The sequence below is a fragment of the Gopherus evgoodei genome, chromosome 5 (genome assembly GCF_007399415.2).
Source record: "Gopherus evgoodei ecotype Sinaloan lineage chromosome 5, rGopEvg1_v1.p, whole genome shotgun sequence".
Taxonomy (NCBI): Eukaryota; Metazoa; Chordata; order Testudines; family Testudinidae; genus Gopherus; species Gopherus evgoodei.
In genome coordinates this window covers 96,094,662-96,118,647 of record NC_044326.1, presented here as the reverse complement: position 1 = coordinate 96,118,647, position 23,986 = coordinate 96,094,662, and the positions used below count along the sequence as shown (strand labels likewise).

Below are 23,986 nucleotides of genomic sequence, written 5' to 3'. Positions count from 1 at the left end.
TATATGGCGTATGATTTATTGTTGTCTTAAAAAGCAGTGCATTTAGCCTTCCCCCAACCATTCTTTCACACAGTTTCTGATGCAGCAGCAATCAATGCTAGAGAGTTATAAAAAGTTCCCATTCCTCCCGCTCCTCTCCCTCCATTTTCTTTTTTTTTTTACATGTTTTACTGCAGCACTCATTTCGATGAACATTTCAATCAGTTTAGTCCCTCTGCATAATGATAATAATAACCAAACAGGAGAGAAAAGAATAAACAGCTGCATAAGGGGCTGGATTTGAAAGACTGATGGTGGGAATATAATCAGATAGTTGCACATCAGCCAAAAGCTATTTTATTTTGGAATCTTCCAGTTCTGTTACTATAGTTATGTTTCTGCTTCCCCCACCCTCTCCTCTTTTTTAAAGTAGTATAATTCAAACATGAATATTGAAGCCATTCTCAAACTTGGCACCAGTTTTCAGACTGAGCCAATTCTTTTTGTTGTTTTTGTTTTACAATGAAGAGAAAAAAATCTATTTTGCTCTTTTAAAGACATTTAATTTATGCTAAAATAATGGTTTAATATGATTTATGGGCTCACGCAATTAAAACAGATTTGACATGAACGAATGAAATTTGACAATAAACTTTCTGTCTAATCAGAATTAATATCACGAACTGAAAACACAAACATACAAAATTCAACATCCAATTTTGATGAACTACTACAGTGCATTTAGGGTAATTATTTTGCATAAAGATTTTTACAAAGCAGGTTATAAATATGTATTTATAAGGTTTACTGGAAATTTCTAGAGGGGGTTTGGGATCTATTGGATGCATATAGTAAAGTCTAATATAAATCCTGGGCTGAAACTTGCTGTCGTTACACAGACGTAGGCACCAGTGTTAATACAGAGAATGAATTTAATATTAAACTTTTACTCATACACTTTCAGTACTTCTTAATGAATTATATGAAAGGATGGGAGTAAATCTTGTTTGAATTTCAATGATTTGAGGGAATATGATGTCTGAGGACATTGCTTCTCAGTTAATTTTAAATGTAGCTCTTCAATTTTCAATTCTTTCCAAATTAGCAGAGAAAAGACATTGGTCCACAGCAAGGCTAGTAAAAACAAAAACATAATGATGAGCAACATCATCTCAGTGAAAAATTATATACGTGCGGCCCAACTGTGCTCTCTTATCCCCTTATGCTGCTTCTTTTCAGCCTTTCTGCTTATATGCTATTATCTACCATCTTTCCTTTGCATTCATCTTTTTTCTTCCTCTAGCTCTATATTTGTTTCCTTTTGCTTTCTTCTCTTTTGCCTTTCTTTATATCATCATTTTATCATCTGTCTCTCTTCTTAAGATAGTACCCACCTGAGAATAGCATCATATTTATGTCCAAAAATACTTGATAAATGGTTCCTACAGCAAAATTAAATACACTCCTAGTCATTTTCACACTGAAGCTGGTTTGCTTGGAAAGGCATTTTGCATTTCACTTTACTGTTCCTACTGTTACCAGTTGTCCTATAGTAGTCCAGTGCCTGGTCAAAGTGACTGTGGAAGAGGTAATGGTTTAATAATTGTGAACCGTGGCACAGATACATATGCATAATAGGAGTCTTTCACTGTGTGATAGTTCCACCATGCACAACTGCTTAGGAGGTGTATATTGAAGTAAGTTGTTACAATCCTTTGAAATATTATAGGCCAGATCCTCTGTTGGTGTAAACTGCAGCTCCAGTGACTGAACCAAGAATTTGACTCATTTAAAATTTTTTTTTATTAATATTGATTGAATTTACTGCATGTGAAAGGTGCTTGATTCTGTCTGTTTATCTTAGATATCTACATGGCCCCAAGTACTGTAGCATCTGAATACCTCACAATCTTCAATGTATTTATTTTCCCAAGACCCCTGTGAGATACAGAAGTATTATTAGTGCCACTTCACGGTTGGGGAATTCAGGCACTCCCATTAAAATTAGGTTCCTAGATGCTTTTGAAAATCCTGCTATAAGTGACTTTCCCAAGATCATACAAGTCGTTTGTGGCAGAACAAGGAACAGGTTCTCCTGAGACCCAGGCTAGTACCCTAACTATTGGACATCCTTTCTCTCTGACTTAGAGTCTTGGAGAGAAAAGTCCTTATTTATCTGTATAACAGATACAGCTAGATCATTGACAGTTCTAGCTTCCCCACATCAACTCTAAATGTGCAACAATCATATTCTAGAGAAATCTCTTTCAAGAATGAAATTAATTTGTTCTCTGCACCTAATAATTTTCTTGGCCTCTCTTTTGAGATTGCCAACATAAATACCATTTACTATATATATATATGTGCGTTTAAGTTTTATAATGTAGACACCTGGCCACAAGGACTTGGCGCAATGCTGCCACTTCATTTCATATAGCTGGTCACCAAGTAACCATCTGATGATAATGGCTTTTAAACACTAGATTTTTGCTTGGGATCTGCTGAATTCTGTATATCATTAGTTTTACATTTCACATTTTACAGAATTAGTTTTGTAGCATAATTAGGCAGATATATTTGCATATATATGAAACATTGTATTACAACGATACACTCACGTTATTCCATTAGGTACATCTACCTATTCTGCAAACTATTCAAACATGCAATATCAGAGATTGCGAGGCTAAGATCTAAAATTATTCTTCCTCTCACTATGGGCAAATGTACACTACAAAATTAAATCAACCTAAGTTACATTGACATACAGCCACCACAATAATTTTACACATCCACATTACGCTTCTTATGTCAGTGGTGTGCATCCTCCCCAGGAGTGTGTGCACTAATTTAACTGCCAGTGTGGGGCATTGTGGGATGGTTTCTGAAAAGCAGCAATAGTCAATATAAGCAACACAGTATCTATACTGACACTGTGTTAGCCTGACTACATTGACTTAAGCATAGTGCTTCTCCTGGAGATGGAATGATTAAGCCAGTGTATTGGGCAAGTTACATTGGTGGGAGTTACATTTTAGTGTACTCACTTACAGAGTTAGGTCAACGTAAGCTGCCTTCCATTGACCTAACTCTGTAGTGTAGACCAGACCTATATCTGTAAGAGATTGAACATTACAAAGACATCTGGTGAGTTTCTAGGAGTTAAGGTGCCGATTGTGCCATTCCAGACCCTCATATCAAGTGATTCATGCAACAGATTTAGCACGAGCCAATGGGTCTATCCTGTGGGATGCAGGAACAGCACCATATTGTAACTGGTACGCGGAAAACAGATTGAGAAATAAAGAGAAGAAATTCCAACAGTGAAAGGACAGAAAAAAATCACTATTTCTTTCCAATAGAACAATTAAATACTGTTCTGAAGATCATTTGGGCAAAATAACCATGGCAGTGAACATAAAGTAGTGTAGAAAAGTGCTTTTGACTCTAGCCAATTTTTTGGGGGGGGATGGGGTGTGCATGATTCTTGAATTCTTAATGATGTTTGCATCTCAGTGATCCAGATTAGGCTTTGAAGTTATTATTTGGAAGAACTGAATCTTGGGGATGTTTAAATCTTTATTCATGCTGTTGTGAGGATGGAGACAGTTTTATGCAGGACAGTATATCAGTTGCCTTCTGAAGGCTATCTTCATAACAGAAGAAATTACTAACATGTTTTCATTATTAATAAAAAATGATGCCGTAAAACATAACATACCCCGAAAAAAGAACAGTTGCTTTGCTAACACTTTATTAGTATTTGCTATTTGTATTACATAATTAACATCAATAATATGTTTGAATATATTCATTCATTATTCTTAAGGTTTGGCATGTGGATCATTTTTCTTTAATTACATTTTAAAAAATAAGTTATTTAAAAAATGAATCTCAAAAATTTCCTAAATATCTCTTTGATCTAAAGAGAGTCTTTCTTGCTAACTAACATACATATTCATAGACATTTTTGGTTTTGTCTTTTTAAAATTGGGATAAAAGGGATAGTTTAGAGAATCAACTACATTAAGAATCTGTCCAAGCCAACCAAATTCAGGAATGAGAGTTAGCATTGAAATTCTGCCCTCAATCCCTATCTCTCTTGGCCATCCTAAATATGTCAGGCCATGTGGCATGTGAAATTGTTCACTGTCCAGTGACCTATCCAATAACTGGATTACAGGGTAAGGAATGATCTCTTGGTCTTTTTTTCATGTATATATTAAATTGCAATGTTTATCACATATTGTTGTTTGAGAACTCTGTGCCAGATATTTATATTCTTTTGATGCATATATTGAATTTATTTTCACCTTTAAAATCTCAGTTAATCTGGTACATAAGACTTTATATTTTTCAATTCAATTATACTATGAAATATTTCTTCACTGTGGATTTACAATTATGATGGATAGTTTAGTCCAGAAAGACTATACATCTGGCAGGATATATGAAGGAGATACAATGGAAGTGTTATACAACCTGAACTTTTTTGTGTGTTATAAATCACAAATATTGTGTTTGGTTTATGAAGGAGTCCTGTGCTGGATGCTTTATTTCCCTTTCTGTGATATAGCCTCCTTCCTGTAAAACAGAAAAATAGACAATCATTTTCCTTTCTCTATTGCTTTGCACATTGAATACTTTCTGTTAGAATGTTTTGTGAAAATGTCATACCATTATACCATAATTAAAAAGGACAAATATCTAGCTATTATATCATAGTTAATAAAATTGAATATAGGTACCCATGAGATTTCAAAACTAAAATGCTAATTTGAATTTACTGTGCTATAAATATATTAATATCTAAGGGCCTGACTCTGCACCTGTTAAAGTCTGTGGGAATGTAGCCACTGAGAAGTGGGAGCAGTCATCCCTGGACACTTCCTCCCCCAGCCACCCACCCACCTATATACGCACTTGAATTCTGGCTGTCTATTACAGCCATGGATATTAGTAGCTAGATCTTTATTCTTAAATCATCTTCTGGTACCTTCCCTTTCCTTCAAGATAAATCAGATTTGGAATATACAATATACATTTCAAAGCCCTTGTTTTCATTTTTTCATTTATTAAAATGTTGATTTGTAGTGGCTATCACATAATTTTCAGGTCCTATAATAAGCTGTTATATAAAACTGTTCAATGCACTGCTGTTGGCAAGCAGAAATCAAAGGAAACTAAGAAGTAATAGGTGCATAGACAGAATTTTCCGGTTTAGAAGCTGAAATAAAACCAAAATGGTAATATAGCAGATAATTTTCCAGGAGAAAAATAAACCTAGGGAGAAGTTAAAAAAAAGGGTCTGCCCTTGAATAAATATCTAAAGCTATCTCTTCCCACTGGCAAAACAAACAAACAACAACAGTTCAGTGTTTATCCTCAAGCTTTTCTTTCCCTTTCCCATCACCATTCAGTTTCAGAAGACATTGAATTAATTTGATCATTGAGGTAATATTAGTGAAATGTAATTTGTAATAATTTTCCTACAAAATATATGGATATTATTTACATTTGACATACATTAGGAAATCTGAAAACAGAGTATATCAGTTTGTATTAAGCGTTGCCTCTACCTTCTGATTTGCAGAAATCCTTAAAACAGAAAGAATGCCTTACTCTGCATAGAAAAAAAAATTGGAATTGTTCTAATACTAGTGTTAGTAGTGATGGTGTATGGCCACCTCTTTGTAGAATGTACATGGGTAAACCTTTCTTTCTCTGTTTTATTTATCATCCCTTTTTGTAGTAGATGCTACTATTATGATATCAAGAACTAAACTCGCCAGCTACCTCATGAACAATTTGTATGTTTTGCATGCTGTTCCTGTCTGTTTCCTTAATTCCAGCTGCAGTTCACGTTTGCGTTCCTCAACAGCTCACTGATCAGTAATTTATTTCCAGACTTCTGCTTCCCAATTATCAATGGAAGGTTATAATCGAAGCTAGACTTAGTAACATACATAGCTTAATTTAAAATAAAAAAGTCATTATAAAGTGAGATTAATCTGTGATGAAAGCTTCTTTTTTTATCATTTATCTAAATGATTGCCCTCAGTTCTCAAGCACTTGTTGATAACTCAGAGGAGATTCTTATTTGCTGAAAAATTGTTTTCCACAGTGAGAGATAACACATAACTATTACTAATATAAATCAAATTGCAAAGCAGAACTGTGGCAGAATTTTAAATACTAATCCTCACCCAGAAGATCAAGCTTATCAAGTTCTTTATGGTGTAGACTAGTGAATAAACTACATTACATGAATCTTGTTGTAGGTGTTTAGATTTTTTCCCAGTTCTCTTTCAGTAAGTTATGACACTTTTTTGTAATTCTAATACACTGGTTGTAAATACAATATTTATAACTGATCTTGTTCATTTTTGACACATATATGTTCCAAAACATTCAGTTTACTCTACAAATAAAGGAAAAAATACCTCTCAACAATTGTGCTCTTTCTTTATTCTGTTGAATGTGAATCTGAGACAATAGTATTTATTCCATTTTACTCCAAAGACTTCAGACACTACTCCTCCCTCAAAAAATTTAAGCCAAAGATTTAAGGAATCAGAGTCAGGAAATATTCAGTTGAAATACCAGTCTGAAGATAGTCAATGGAAGTATTTCTTGTCATTGAAATCTTAATAGCTTTAAAGGATTTGTAAGCAAACAGTTTTCAGTTGGTGGAGACAAGTGTTTGCTGATATAGTGAGCATTAACACATTTGTCAATAGTATCTGAAGCCATGTCTCACTGGACTACAGATACCTTCATGCCACTAATTACAGTAATTTACTATGGGACTCTCTCCAGTCACTAGAGTGGCTTGATGATGGTAAGAACTACTATGGTGGCAATAATAACTAACTCTGAAGAATAAAAGGATGGTTTTAATAAGTCATTTTCCTCGCACACTCAATTGATATGAACATTCACCTGTTTTGTCAGAACTGCTTTTAGTAATTCATAGTCTCTGTCTATATACATTTATATACACACAAACAATTGCTTTATAGGAGTCATTAGTACTGAGTTTTCAAAAGTGAATTCTCAGATTTCTTATTACTGAAATTTTGTTCTTTTTGTAAAATCCATGTTCACCATTTTTTTTTTGTCATTTGCACCTTATTAAGTATTAACAAGCGATGATCTGCTGCCATCACCTGTAAGTTGAGTTAGTATTGTACCTGAAAGGTTTTAGGAAGTAAGGTTCACAAGAGATTCTGAGAAGTGAATCATCATCACACTTCTTCTCATGATTGTTTTGCACACTGTGACATTCTGGCTGTACCTCTCTTTGTAAATGGTGGCATTGACTGGAGAAGACCAAAACGATCAGATCTTTTGTTGGTGGAATGAAGGCAGTGGAAAGAGTTCTAGTAAGATTTCTTTTCCTATCACTCTTTTCACCCACCATGTTCTTTCTCATCTGTCAGCAGCTTGTCATGATGCTGAAGCTTATATCTACAGTTTCTTTCTCTTTCCTGCTTGCAGGCGTGGATCTCTTCTCCAATTGCACAGAGGAATGTAAAGCACTGGGCCACTCGGATCGGTGCTGGATGCCCTCCTTTGTCGCATCCGATGGACGCCAGGCTGCGGATTATCGCAGCAATCTGCATGTGCCCGGTATGGACTCTGTTCCAGACACTGAAGTGTTTGAAACACCGGAAGCCCAGCCTGGGACAGAGAGGTCCTTTTCCACCTTCGGCAAGGAGAAGGCCCTTCACAATACTCTGGAGAGGAAGGAGTTGGATGGACTGCTGACTAATACACGAGCGCCTTACAAACCACCATATTTGAGTAAGTACTATTCAAAAGGCTGCGTGAAAATGTTCCCTTTGCGGGAATAAAACTTAGCTGTCTGCTATCCTTACTATGAATAGTAAAGGCAGAGTATAGGAGGCAATGAGAAAAAAAATTACTGCTCTTGGATTCAGATACCACTGAAAAGGACATTGTTGAATCTACTTAAAAAAGAAAAGACTTGTGTCATGATAGTAGGTCACTGTTGCTAGCAGCAAAAACAATATAAGGTGATGGCAAGCTACATTTTTGTTTACAATTTTAACTGCTCCAGGTGCCTCATTTTCTTATTGATACTGAACATTATTCATCAAGCAGTGCTGGTATCGTATCTACATTGCTAACATGAGGCAGGGTTTGGAAGGCAGCAGATGAGTCATTTTTTTTACATACTGTTCTCACTATCTTTTACTTTCTTGGTCATCCTACAAGCTATAAACTTGTGTATTCTGATCAACGCTTTCTATCTTGTTCTGAATTCTTACCTCTTTAATAGTCACCATTGTGGTTGGGTGACACAAAAGAGTGTGTATAGACGTAGGAAAGATAGTTAATTATATGTTTTGGATTCTGAGCTAAAAGGTGTACACTAAAATTATACTTGGTCTAAGACGTTTTATATCTGTATTTACTAGACCATTGCATTTTATTAAGACACTACAAGATCTCCCTTGACTTGAAGAGTTTATAATGCTCATTTAGTCTGTGTGACTAGAGCCAAGGAAGCAGTGTTATACCAGTGATCCTTCTTACAGCAACAGCTGTCCCTTAGGACAGTAGGTGAGGTGAGGAATATTTCTCTGGAGTTGGCTTTTTATTTAATTTTTAAATTTCAGATGAATTCAGTAGTTGTGAAAGGTGCTGCACCGAGAGCCCTGGAAACTGAAGTCTGTCTCCAGAAAGGTTCAGCATGGACAGCAGTGGTGCTTGTTTTTCTGATCTCCCTCATGTCTGTCCTGATAGCGTGGGGGTACCTTTCACAGTGTGAGGGTAGTTCAGTCTTCTTACCCATCCAGTCCTTGGATTTTCTGTTGAAACTATGAAAAAGATTGGAAAATTATTAGTTTTGTGATGTGCACACTCACTTATAAGGAACTGGCCTGGGCAAGCATCTCATTTCACATAGGCCAAAAACACAGCTATCAGCTAGCAATGTCTCCTATACTCTTCTGACAAAGGTCAGATGTGAACTGTTGACCTTGTAGTGAACTCTTCTGTTTTTCATTACCAATCCTCTATAACCATCCAGTCTTCCAAAAGTGTCTTTTAGTATCAGGGCACATTCTTGCCATGAATTATTAATTTCATCTTCATAATTTCAACTAAAATGTTTGGATTTTGTAGCACTTCTAGCCTCATTATGATGATGTCTCTGTTTTTGTTCAGTTTAGATACATTTGTTATAGTGAGGATTATCCATAACGACGCCAAACTAATGCTTCTGTTTAATTGTTCTATGGCCTGGAGGTTGATTATTTTAAAGTAAATGTGCCTTTTCCTGTTAGTTTAGTTTTTAAACTTGTGTGCAGTTAATATAAACTATTTCGTTTGTCAATCTGTAAGCATATTGTCCCATAGTATATACTTTATTTTCCTCACAAACTATGGCATGAAAAAATAAAATAGTTGAGGCAACATTGGAAGGAGTGAGTGGTATGTTATGAACCAAATTCAGCAAAATTAAATCTGGACTCTGAATTGCACTGGACTTCCAATACAAACCTTCACAAAAAATCTAAATATTTCTGTCTTCTGTTTTCCCATATTTAATGTTTTCATTAGTACAATTTTAGATTTTAAAATGTATAGCAAATAAAAAAAGAACAAAGAAAAGAAAGTGAAGCTATTACACTGTAGAGCTGAGCAGATAATTCACAATGAATAATTTATTCCTTGAACAAGAAAAGAGAAGAGGCTAGTCTCAATTTAGTGTTAAGGAATGCACAGGAGATGCATTCTCCAGTTCAGGAAATAACTATAGTTGAGTCACTAATTAATAGTGACCACAATATAATTAAGATTAATATCCTCATGGGAGGAATTGCACCAAAAAGTGGCATGGTGATAATAAATTTTAGAAAGGGTGATTTAAAAAAAAAAAAAAAAGCTAGTCTAAAAGGGCCCTCAAGTGAGGAAAATAAAATTTATTTAAGCACACCATACCAGAATCATAGCACATATGTAAAACCCTACATGAAAAGAAAGCAGGAAGGTAAGAAAAAAGAAAACATATGATTAAATTGCAAGAGAGAAGAGGGTTACTTTAGATAAATAGGTAACAATTTAAAAAATACTTAGCTTAAGTAAACCCAGTAGAAAGAATCATAAATTAAAACACATAAATTGTAAGATTGAAGTTAGGAGAGATAAGAGGGTATTTTTAGAACGAATAGCCAAAGATATGAAAACTAATACACATTTTTTTTTTTTTTTTTTAGTATGTCAGAGGTAGGAAGCCTGTGAGAGAACAGGTAGGTCTGTTGCTCTGCAATTATTGAGGGTAAAGCTATCACAGAGATGCTAAACAGTATATTTTAGTTGGTCTTTACAAAAAGAGTGTTAGGGAAGCTACCTACCCCAGACCAATTTTTTTTAGTAAAGATGAGGAAAATGAAACTGAGGTGTGAAAAGATGAGGGGCCTGAATAATTGGATACATTAAAGAGAAACAAGTCACTAGCACCAGATGGTATTCATCAAGAGTTCTGAAGGAAGTTTAGAATGAAATGGCAGAATTTGTAACAAAAATAAGCTATGGGGGGTGTGTGTGTCTAATAGGTGGCAAATGTAGTACCTTTCATTGGAGGAGGGGTCCCCAGCCAGCAAGCCAGAATCTTTAGCCAAGTTCTTTGAATACTAACCTGATCCTGAATACGTAATATGCAAAGTAATATGTTAATGTTTTATTGTAAGTATGCCTTAATAAAAAGTGGGGTTTTTTTTAAAGACACAAAGCATGCTCCTGAAAATTATAGGCCGGTACCTTTCTCAATTTAGTACCAGGTATATGGCTGAAGTGGTAATGAAAGATGGAGTTTTAAACAATATACAATTATGAATATGATATATTAGAAACAAACCAGCATGTCTTCTGTAAAAGAAAACCCTGCTCTTCACTCTATTAGAATTCTTTGAGGATGTTTAAGCGATGGTGGATAAAAAAGAATGGGTTGATATGATGAACTTTGTCAAAAGCTTTTTGGACGTTCAGACAAATTACAAGAGGCTATTAAAGTGACTAAACATAGTCACAGGGTTAGAGGTAAAGTATATCACACATTTGAAACTATCTAAGAGACAGAAAATTATTAGGAATAAATGGATTGTTTTCAGCACCAACAGAAGGTTAACAAAGGGGTTCCACAAGGGCCTATACAGGGACCCATACTGCTTAATGTACTTAATGATGTGGAAAAAGGGATGAAAAGTGAGGGGGGGAAATTCGCAGATGACAGTAAATTATTTTAGTAAGTCAATACTATAGTACAGTGTTTCTCAACCAGGGGTACATGTATCCCTGGGGATATGTTGAGGCCTTCCAGGGGATCATCAATTCATCTAGATATTTGCCTAGTTTTACAACAAGGACTAGCGAAGTCAGTACAAACTAAAATTTCATAAAGACAATGGTTTGTTTATACTGCTCTATATACTATACGCTGAAATGTAAGTACAATATTTGTATTCCATTTGATTTATTTTGTAATTATATGGTAAAATGAGAAAGTAAGTAATTTGTCAGTAATAGTGTGCTGTGAAACTTTTTTGTAAGTTTATGTCTGATTTTGTAAGCAAGTAATTTTTAAGTGAGGTGAAACTTGGGGTACGCAAGACATATCAGACTCCTGAAAGGGGTAAAGTAGTCTGCCAAGGTTGAGAATCACTGCTAAAGTAGACTGTGAGGAACTTCAGCGGGACTTAGCAAAGCTAGGAGAATGGGAACATAATATAAACTGGAAAGAGTTATTTGAACTATTCTTGTACCTTTATAGATTATAAATTAACTGTTACCACTGGGGAAAAAAAGACTTTAATATCAGAGGACAACGTAATGAAAAGCATCTGGTTCACGTGCACTGGTAGTTAAAACAGTAAAGAAAATGCTACGTCGTACCAATAATGGAATAGAAAATACACTGAAAATATTGTAATGCCATTATGTACATCCATCATATCCTCTCACCTTATTGCTATGTTCAGTTCTGGTCACTCCAACTGAAAACAAACAAACAAAGCCAAACACACAAAAACTCGTAGCATAATGATTAGAGGCATGAATATACTTCTGTGTGAAGAAGTACCGGAAAGGTTAGTACTGATTACTTTAGGGAAGATGTGAAAGGGACCATGAAGAATACAGAATAATAAATGATACAGAGAAAGTAAATTAAACAGTCCCATTTACCCTTTCTTATAACAAGAGAATGAGGGGGTAACAAAGGAACTGCAAAACAATCAATTTAAAATTAATAAAAGGGAACTACTTTTGATACAATTCACAGTTAACCTGTGGAATTCATTGTTATGAAATGTAATTGAAACCATGAATTCTGTAGAATTTAAAAGTATTATCAGACATTTGAATGGATAAATGAGAACATCAGCAATTACATTAGAAAGTATGATGATATAGAAAGGGATATAAATCCTCATGTTTCAAAAGAGTTCAGAAGAAACATCTCCTATGAGTAGATTATTCCATTATAGGTTTTTCTTCACCTTCCCCAAAAGCATCTGGAATGGGCCTGTGTCAGAGGCAGGACATCAGAATAGCTAAACCACTGAATTTATTCAATATAGCAATTCCTATGTTCCTGTGAATTTAGCTTATTTTTAAGCTAATGGAACATCCACGAGCAGATCAGGGTATCCTCAAATTCCTTTGTTATACAAGGTTATTTGATTAATATCTTTTCAAAATTTGCATTGTGTGGATTTATCATAAATATTTGAAATTCACTCTGTGCTGCTTAGTTGTGACTCAGGCAATAAATCACAGGGCCCTTTACTCATTTCTGATTGGATGAATGCACAAGCTCTACTAAATTGAATACTTGTGCATGCAAATTTAAAAATTCATTTTCCTCAAGTAGTCAGGCATGGACTTGAAACTGACTTTCTTCAAACATCTTTCCTATTAAAACTTGATAATTTGAAGGGTCACAGAAATCAAATCCTGAACATGGGCCAGAGCAATTCTTTTAAAAATCTGAATGCATATTGGGGTGGGGAGAATTGCATTTTTTTCCCCAGCTGTAATTCTAAACTTTTGTTCTTCTTCTGCTAATAGATGTGTGTTGTTTTTGTGGTCTAATCTCTTTGGGCCAGGACTGTGTCTCACTACATATTCGTACAACACACAGCACAATGGGGTCCCAATCCTCAGTGGGGCTTCTGGACCAAAGAGATTAGACCATCAACCTGTTCCTAATCACCTAGGATAAGATCCTGAAATGATATAAACTGGCATAGTTTAATTGAGTTCAGTGGAGCCATACTGACTTCCAGCAGCTGAGAATCTGACCCTTAATTTAAAAAAATGCATTGACTTTCATCCTATTTAAACAACTTTGTCTATCTTGTGGGTCATCCTGGATAGATAGATAGATAGAAATACTTTTGAGCGCTTCTGAGAGTTGTGAATTGATGTCAATAGAGAATTATTTTTTCTTATCAGCAGAACAGGCACAACATGGACAGAAGCAGTGTAAGGCAGGAACTAACCAAGTTTAGCTACACTATTCACCAATGTGCCTCATCCTGGACCTGGAGTCTCCCTACATTTATAATCTTTGACCACGATTGTTATGGTTTTGTTTGATATGAACTCCAGGGCTTCAGTCCTGCAAAGACTTAGGTACATGCTTAACTTTGCATGCATGTAGCTTAACTTCTCATTGAAGTCAACAGAATTGTTCTTATGCATGAAGTTAAGTATATGCATATATCTTTGAAGAACTGATTGCCTAGGAACTAGACTATCAACTAATCTCAAACAAGCTACCAAAGAACAATCATAAGGTATGTTTTTTCCCCTCCTACAGCCATTATTAGGATTAGCAGAATTCAGTTTGGGTTTGTTTTGTTTTGTTCTGTTTATTTTTGTATAATTTTGATGGTTAATGTCAATGTTTATTTTTAAGCATTTTTTATTTTTATCAATTTAAATTTTCACAGGTGTGGAAAACTAGGGGAGATCAGATAGTGGGGGCTCAGACAATAATTATTTATCGACAATAGATTAGATGTTGAAATTCAAAAGTTAAAGCTTTATAACTGTTAAAACATAAATTGTCAATATCACGTTAAAATATACAAAGTAAATATCCTTAAATCAAAGTCTAATAAGTTCTCAAGCAGCATTTTTATTACTTTAGTTTTCTGAAATTCCTATTATCATTGATGGATATATATATTTTCATTGGTTTGTGTGTGTATGGACATATCAATGTTTACCGACATTTACTGTTAAAAATCTGATCCTTCCAAATGTAGTCATTATCCATCAACTTGAATTGGTTTAGAATAAGTGACCCAGCAGTAAAAAAAAGTGTTCCATATCTTTTTAATATTACACGGAGTCAATCGCTGCCCTGTGGTGATTTTTCGCAAGGAATAAAACTGTGTTGATAAGGATTTTTATTTAATTTATTTATTTATTTATTTATTTATTTATTGGAGTTTGGGTGTCCCTAGTATCAAAGAGAAATGTTACTTCATGATAATATATATACCACAAAACACTTTTCAACAAAAAGTAAAAGCAAATCTAGGAAAAACAAATTTCATTACGAATTCCATTGTATTTTTTTGAAAAATTAAAAATCAGTCATGTAACTAGTGAGGCTCTTATGTGGTCAGTACTGTGAAAGCAGAATTTTCTTTTCTTTTTGTGTAGTTATGCCTTCCTTCTGAAAAATTGTTTGCATAGCTTTACCATAGCTTTAAAGTATAATAAAAATAAATAGGTACCAAACAAACCATATATTCACCAATATTCTGGCATTATCGCCCCCCCCCCCAAAAGTAACACTTGAAAAAAAATAGGTGCTTGATTTTTAAAAAGAAAGGATAGTGGCCTTGTACCCATTTTAGCACGTGCATTTATGCACTTATAATTTCTCACACAGTTGTACAAACAAAGCATATATTGGTATCACAAGGCTTAGCTGGGCCCCTAACTCATGATTTTTCTCATGCAAATGCAGAATTTTCTTGCAAAATTGTGGTACATATTGGCAATCAAATATATATAAACATGCACCAAAAATGCATGTGCAATTGGGTTCTTACGTCTAAAAATTGACTCTAAGGGTTGCATTTTTCAAAGGTGGCTTCAAACAAGTCTGCACTGAAATGCACAAGTTCAAGTACTATTATTTGGCTGTGCAATCCACAGAATGTGTATGCATAAAACTTTATATGCCTGCATGAGTGAGTTATGCATGTGCAAATTCTATAATTTTGTGCACAAAGATGGCTAAAAAGTTGCTCCTTATCCTGTAATCTGACCTGTAAAGGTGATACCCTCACGTTGGTATGGAGTTCCAGTAGAGTGAATGGAATTCTTCCTGGGCACTCATATGACTCAGTTTTCAGGATCCAGGCTTATGTGTTCAAATGATTTGCACGTGCAAAATTGCACACACAAAAATTGGAGGCTGAGTTGCATAAATGGCTTTTAATGCCCAGAAACCAATTGTGCATTTGGCCTGTTCTTCTAAACACTACTAGGAACTCTTGGCTTTACCACTGTCATTTTTAAAATGCTGAGAGACAGAAGTTGTTATATAAGTAAAACTTATCAGTGTAAATTTGTTGTGGGACATTAAAAGTAATTTAAGCTATATTTCTAAATAAAATAAAATACTTAAAAATCTTGTTATAGGAATGAATAAGGTAAGCATGAAAGGTAATATGTATTCACTGGTTACAGTAAGTACTCTATGACCCTACATAAATTACTCATGATGATTCACTGCTCAGCCGTTATTGAGTAACTTACATAATGTTTCTAAAATTCCTATTCTCCACTATTTTATATTCTTCATGTGACTGTATTCTTCTTGCAGTCATGTCTCAAAGGGAGTAATGGTAACAAGGTATCTAATGCTATAAAAGTTAGAGAGGAAATGGATAAGTCACATGACAAAATCAAGAAGGAAAAGTTTAGAAAATGCAGAAATAACTGAATATGTTCATTTTAATATGACTTAATAAAATTTACCCTTGAGTGATGTTATTTTAATTGAATTGTTCCATTTTTTTTAACATGAAGAAAAATGAGAGACACATTCAACTTTTCCATTCTAAACCAGGAATATTAGCTGCCTGATTTAGGCAATATTACCGGAGTCTTTTTATATAGTTAAGACACTAGACAGAACTTCATGGTATCCCTCTATATCAGGGGTCAGCAACCTTTCAGAAGTGGTGTGCCAAGTCTTCATTTGTTCACTCTAATTTAAGGTTTCACATGCCAGTAATACATTTTAACATTTTTAGAAGATCTCTTTCTATAAGTATATAATATTTAACTAAACTTTTGTTGTATGCAAAGTAAATAAGGTTTTTAAAATGTTTAAGAAACTTCATTTAAAATTAAATTAAAATGCAAAGCCCCCTGGATCGCTGGCCAGGACCCAGGCAGTGTGAGTGCCACTGAAAATCAGCTTGTGTGCCGCCTTTGGCAACTGTGCCATAGGTTGCCTATCCCTGCTCTATATTATAAAATAGCAAGGAATGCAATAGTAAGTATAGCAGTGGTTCTTAAACATTTGTATTGGTGACCCCTTTCACGCAGCAAGCCTCTGAGTGTGACCCCCCATATAAATTAAAAACACTTTTTAATCTATTTAACACCATTATAAATGCTGGATGCAAAGCAGGGCTTGGGGTGGATGCCAACTGCTCGTGACCCCCCCCATGTAATAACCTCACGACCCCTTGAGGGGTCCCAGCCCCCAGTTTGAGAACCCTTGAAGTATAGGGAACACTTTCTCCACCACTGAAATGCAGCCACTTCTGAGATGAAATACCACAAATATCAGCAACTTGCAACAGTTTAGGGCAAAAAGTAAAGGATACATTTTCTGTTTGGTTTGAAGAGGGATTTGTTGTGAGGCAGGCCACTTGAATTTGACCAGGTTTCTTGAATTTACCCCTATACTTTTATAAAAGGTGCCGCAAACTCTTTTATATCAAGTTGTTGGAATCTTGTTTTTATATCTCACTGAAAGACAGCAGATAGCTACCTCCTCGCCCCACCCCACCAAACACACACACCATTTTAGAACAGTGGTTGCGTAGTGTCGGGGTATGTCTACACTGCAGTTAAAAGCGTGTGACTGGCCTATGCTAGCTGACTCAGACTAAGGGGTTGTTTAACCATGGGGTAGATATTGGGGCTCAGGCTGGAGACTAGGCACTATACCCTGCAAGATGAGATTGTCTCAGAGCTCGAGCCCAAATGTTTACACCACAGTAAAACAACTCCTTACCTTTGGGTTTTTAATTGCAGTGTAGCCATACCATCAGAAAATAGAATGTCATCTTTTGAATCACCAACAATAAAATATTAAAGAAACTAACAAAAAATCTGCTGAATATATTGTTGGGTATTTTTGAGAATGCTGTATCTGTCACCATAGGGTAACATTTTCAAAGCATCTCAGTGACTTAGCAGTCAGTCTCATTTTTAAAAGTGTCTTCGGCAACAGGACTTAGGCTCCCAAATCACTTAGGCAGCTTTGAAAATTTTACTCACATTAGGCATGCAATGTTACATAGAAGTCAGCGCTAGCATCACATTTATTATGAAGGCTCCCTGCCTCTGTCCTTTTCTCTGGTGATTGACACTGGAGTGCGGAACAGAACTTGCTCCTACCCCTGGCTCTATGCAAAGTAGATTCTCCTCACCACAGCTTCAATATGCACTCCACAATGGAGGAGGGACACCAAGTGGTTCTTGCTCACAGCCAGGGCCAGCTCCAGGGTTTTTGCTGCCCCAAGCAGAAAAATAAAACAAAATAAAATAAAATAAAATAAAAAACCTCGATCGTGATCTGCGGGAGCTCTACCGCTGCTGCTTCAGTCTTTGGTGGCAATTTGGCGGCAGGTCCTTCGCTCCGAGAGGGAGTGAGGGTCCCGCCGCCAAGTTGCTGCTGAAGAGCCAGACGTACTGCCCCTTCCCTGTGGCCGCCTCAAGCACCTGCTTGCTGGGCTGGTGCCTGGAGCTGGCCCTGCTCACAGCTCACTCCATGGCGAAATGATCTTCTTCATATACCCACACTAGTTAGCTTCTGTTCCTTTGCTTGTCTCCTCACTGTTCTATATACAGCAAAACCTTTAAAACACCCCTCCAAAAGCCTTTGCTTTTCTGCTTCTTCTTCCTCTACTTTCATTTGTAAAGGCACATCTCCTTTCCCAACTGCTTTTCCCCTGAGGGAAGGAAAGAGGACAACAGTTTAAAGAACATGATACATAATTGGTGGAGGGCGAGGGGAGGCAAGGAAAAGCAGGCCTCAGGAGTAACTGCACTGATATCTTCTTGACATTTACACGTGAACACTCTAATGTCCAGGACCACATTGTTACCTGACAAGCCCATTTCTCCATAGACTGTGCTTCAACTTTGTTCTCACATGTCAGCCACTGACCATGCCAAGAAATTCATGCTAGCAGTGGGGATTGCTGCTGGCATGAAGCTACTGTGAATATAGTTAATTTGTTTTCAGAAGTCACTGCAGTCCAGTGAGGTCTCAGTGAATTGGAAAATGACACATTTAGTAACTTGTTTTAAGAAAGGGGAAAGGGAGACCCAGGTAATTAGACCATTAAGTTTGACTTCAGTTTCTGGTAAACTGCTGAAAAAAAAAATAAAGCAGTCAGACTCAGTCTGTAAGCACCAAGAGTAAAATAAGCTGGTGAGTGGTGAGCAATGTGATTCATGAAAACCAAATTAGACTAAACTAATTTAATTTATTTATTTGATAGGAAAACAACTTTATTGGTTACAGGAAATATAGTCTACATAGTGAAGCAAGTCTTCAAAACATGTTCCTAAATTCTACCTGCAAAATGTGTGCCTGCATGAGCTGCAATAATAAAACCTCTATTTGCATGTACACATAATTCCCAGTTTTACATATTCTGTTTTAGTATTTAAGCATGCAATATGTACTGTCCGATCTGTGATGTGCAATCCAGAATCCTGCTTTCAAAAATTCAGAAATGTGGTCAAGCGTATCTTCCTAATACAGAGTTTCCTATTGTTTTACATGACATTTTCATAGGTAAGCTGAAATAATGTAATGTATAATGATGGATGTGGAGTCAATTAAGAGGGACTGATAATGAACTGTACTTCAACTCAACTTTCCTTCCTGGTTCTGCAATATTTCACCTGAGCCTTTGAACCCTTAAGTACAGTCAGTTCAACTACCTGGCTATGCTTTCATATGACATCTAAATGACAGCAAATTCACACTCACATGACATCTAAATGTGCCACACATAACTTTGAGTGCAAAAAGGAAGGGTGAGTTTTAAAAAACTAGATCACAAATAACAAAAAAACAATAATTGTTGTTATAATGGGCTAATATCAAGCTAGGGAGAGGATATTTGTTGTATCTTGAAGTGGCCTATTCCAGATTCATTATTGACTTGGAAGATACTGTGGAGATAGGTGAAAATCATATTTTTGACAATAGAATCTTGGAGAGTATTACTAATGCTTTCTAGAATATAATAAAACACACTGTAATCTTAGTAAATTGGAGGGACTAGCGGAAATTTGAAAGTATGGTATTCAGTAAAAACTGAAGCTTCATTTAAGAAGGACAAATAAAATGCTTAGATAAAAGAATACCACCCAGATTATACTACCTCACAAAAGCACCAAAGCTTATTGTAAATGTTAAACATGGCACAAGACAGGAATGCAGTGCTGGTGTAATATTGTATCAAAGTGCTATGTTCAGTTTCAGGCTTCTCAATTAAAAAAAACAAATATTCATAGATATCAGAAATGTGCAGTGAAAATGTTGAATTATTCTGAAAATAAGACAGACGAAAGGCTAAGCGAGTGGGGATTAATGAATCTAGATATACGGAGATTGAGAGGGACATGAAAGCTATATAAACAGCTGTTACAATGAGGATAGGGATAGGAATCAATTATGATCATTAGTCAATGAGTATAGCACAGGAATGAGTGGTTTAAGATGAAGCAGGAAAAATGTAAGTTAGCGATTAGGACACGTATGCAATGGAATAGGTTGCCAATAGACAGTGTAGAATTACCCTCATTTGAGATGTTCAATGCTGGATATAACACCCATGTATCAGGAATGGTTCAGGAATAATGAAATCAGTCCGACCAGAATGCATGAGTATAGGTTATATGACCTATTCAGTGGTCTTCAAGTATGAAATACTCTATGATTCTCTCTGTCTCTAAGACAGTGATGCTGTGTGTATTATTACCATGTTATCAGAAGATATTATGGTTATAGTACAACAGAGAAGAAAAAATTGCTACTGGTTGGTACTTCTAGTGAGAACATCGGCTTTCACTTTTCTTTGGTCCATTGTAGAGAATAGCTGACTGTTCTCTGCATTCACCAGTAGTATCTGGAAGGCATCATTTCCACAATAAATATGGTACTTCAAGTCTGCACTATGTGGCAAATTGTTGGAATGATCCTCAATGTAGCAAAGTATTGAGGATTTTATTCTCAGAACTATGATCATCTTATGTTTTTTTTTTTTGTTTGTTTTTTTGGGAATGAAAATGGAAATGTGAATGGTCCGTTAGTCCACACAGACATGCACGTACAGTTCCCAGTGTAGTCAGTTTATCTGTAGGACCTAGAAGTCAAAAGCATATTAAAAATGAGGAACTTAAATTTCTTAAAACAGGTTCTGTTAAATCCCGCACTGAAACTAGTCAAGTTGACTGAGTGTGTGTCAATATAGAATTTGGACAACAGACTTTAAAAACAAGTTGATCATCCATTTAGGTGTTGGTGCAGATTTCAGAATTAATTTCTAGTAGGAAAAATCACTGCAAAGTGACCCTCTTGTATGTAGACAAGTGATATACCCCTTTTTAATGAGGAATGTGTAGGGGGGGAAGGGGGTAATATCATCAGTATCAAAGTAATTCTCAATAGGCTTTAAACACTGTGTGATCAGTGCAACATCCATCAGTGTCAAATCTCCAGTTGCTTTGGAATCATTGTCCTGGCATTGGTTTACGTGAATTTGGACAATTAAATCATATACACACTTATGCAAGACAAAAAGAAAAGGCACGGTATGTGGTTACTTTATTTATTATGGGCAAGATAACTCTTGGATATGATTGTGTAGAAAATCCTAAGTGCACAGAAAATCCTCAGTGTAGTGAACAGAATTTAATGATCTTTAGGATTTATTTATCTGGATAAAAGCAAGGATGTTTGTGAGAAAGTGTTCAGCACAGCAATTACTAATCCTTTGTATTTCAGCCTCATTATTTTATTCACAGCCTGCAGACCTAATGCTCACGTGTCATTTGATTTTACACAATCTGAGTAATTGTACATATCAGTCCAAATGCTATCAGATTTCAAGGGACAAATTCTGTCTGGCTACAATATGTGTTGGCTGGGGAGGAGGGAGGTTCTTCATACTCTTCCCAACTTTGAATAGCTCTACAGACACAGCCCTGTGCATAAGAAAAGGCATGGACTATGTGTTTCCTACTCCTCTGGTGGACAGATAGTGAGGATCCCACTGCAAAAAGACACACTCAGACATATACACACACTGGCCAAGAGAAGTGGCTGATCTCTCTAAAGAGTGTAGTCGGGGTTCTGGAACTATGGGTGCTGGGGGGTGCAGTAGCACCCACTGGCTTAAAGACTTTTCATGATATACAGTGTTTACAGTTTGGTTCAATGGCTTTCAGCACCACCATTGGAAAATGGCTCTTCATATTCAGTCTGAGGTGTTGGCCCAGATCCTCAAAGGTACTTAGGTGTTGCTCTGTTCAGCAGTGCAATGGCAAATCTATGGGCGGCCTGCCACATAGTTGAATCCTCAGTCCTGAGTTAGGCGCCCAAGCAGAGAGTTAAATGCTTAAGAAAAGGATCCTCTGAAGCCAGCAAAGTGATCATGAAACCACTTAAGTTAGGAGTGAAATGCTGAGGAGAAGAGTGGATGAAAGAGGAGAGGAGACTATTCCTAAGTAGCTGACCTAGTGTGCTTTCTTCTGCTCAGGATCCTCAGATACAAATCCTCTCCTGGAGTTAGGCCCCTATTCCAGGTCAGCTGCTTAGGTAGCTTATCTCTTAGCAATCAAAACCATTTATCTCCCTCTGTCTGCTGCTCATGACTGATACCTCTCTCACACATCCTAAGTTTCCCGGTTCCCTGACTGACTTTGGTGCAGATTCTGTGCTGCTTCCCCACTCATCAGTGGCCTGCACCTGGCCATCCTGCTGTGGGGCTGGCAGGTAACAGATGTTAGGCGTGCTCAGAGCATGCCTATAGGGTCAGTCCCCACTTGTGACATAGGCAGTCCCTGGTCTCATTTGAGAATTGAAGTTCAGGGCATCCAGGACTTTGGCTTGAGCCAGGGCTCTGAGCTGCTCATTAGTTGTGGAGTAGCATCAGTGTCAAGGTATGAACCCCCACTCTGAACCTTAGCGTCCAAAAGATGGGGTACCTGCATGAACCCCCCTAAGCTTAATTACTAGCTTAGGAATGGAAGAGCTGCCACCACCCCAAAATATAGTGTTTTGGGGCACTTTCTGGCCCCCAAACCCTTCTCTGGGGACCCCAAGACCCAAACCCCTTGGATCTCAAAACAAAGGGAAATAAACCATTCCCCTCCGTTCTTCCTCCCAGATTCTCCCCTCCCTGGGTAACACTGGGAGATCCCTGTGATTCAACTCCTTGAATCTTAAAACAGAGAGGAAATTCACCTTGCCCCCCTTCTCTCCCACTCCCAGACTCTCCCAGAGAGAGAGACAGTAATCCTAACACAGAGAGAAATCAGGCTTTTCCTCCCCCATTCTCTCCTTTCTCCCACCAATTCCCTGGTGAGTACAGACCTCTTCCCCTTGGGTCTTGCACAAGATAACAAAAAATCAATCAGGTTCTTAAAAAGGAAAACTTTTAATAAAAGAAAGAAAAAAAGTAAAAATTGTCTCTGTAAAATCAAGATGGAAAATGTTACAGGGTCTTTCAACTTATAGACACGAGAGAGAATCCTCCCCCCAGCACGAATACAAGTTGCAATAGAGATACAATCCTTCCAGCAAAATACATATTTGCAAATAAAGAAAACAAACAAAAAGACTAAACCGCTTTTCTAACCGGCACTTACTAAATTGAACAGAAGAGGCTTTTTCAGAAAGATTGGAGAAATCTGCTTACATGTCTGGCCCCTCTCAGAAGCCAGAGAGAACAGAGCATAACCCAGAAAGCACAAACAAAGGCTTCCCTCCATCGAGATTTGAAAGTATCTTGTCTCCTGATTGGTCTTCTGGTCAGGTGTTCCAGGTTTACTGCTAGTTAACCCTTTACAGGAAAAAGAGACATTAACCCTTAACCATCTGTTTATGACAATCAGGTTATAGGCAGCTTTGTAAATGCTGACCATCAGAAACGTAGGCATCTAGGGAACTTAGGTGTGTACAGGATCAGGCAGCAGTTGAGCAGCAATTTTGAAAATGTCATTGGCACATAATCAACGGAATTCAGTGCCTAAAGAGGCAGATAGAAACCTAAATACTTCTGGGCCATTGTATCTTTCTACCACTTCTTACTATGTGAACTGTATCTAAATGGCACCATGGAGCCCTAAGAAGTTATCGAGCCTTGATGTTATTCTACTCACTTCACTAGAGCTACAGCATGGGTGAACTTGGTTGATTTTTCCTTCTAGATATGAAAATGAGTATTTTTCCAAAGTCCTTTTTTGCAACACGTCATGCAGAGAAAGTTTTTAGCAACATAAAATCCTCTAAATTGTGACTTTTGAACTCTAAAAACAAACATGCAAATGTACAGATGTAGGCATGGAGCACAAAACATCCCATTTAAGCTCTTTAAAAAAAAAATTCCTCTCTGCATTAATCAGTAAGGAAAGAATATTTGGGAAAATGTCATCTTCACATTTGCGAACTAGTGATTTGGGGACTGCA

General features: G+C 36.6%; 1 protein-coding gene across 4 annotated transcripts in view; it reads left to right on the top strand.

Moving 5' to 3' along the window:
* Positions 1-23,986, top strand: part of PCDH10 (protocadherin 10) — a 48,504-nt gene that overhangs the window by 9,347 nt on the left and 15,171 nt on the right. For 2 of the 4 annotated variants that reach the window (XM_030564454.1, XM_030564451.1), the window contains exon 4: positions 7,480-7,785. The exons of 1 other annotated variant lie outside the window; for it this stretch is intronic. In XM_030564454.1, coding sequence (XP_030420314.1) covers positions 7,480-7,785 — 306 coding nt within the window. Of the gene's footprint in view, positions 1-7,479; positions 7,786-10,226; positions 10,260-23,986 lie in introns of all 4 variants that reach the window. One more of the 4 variants, XM_030564452.1, reaches the window with a different exon arrangement.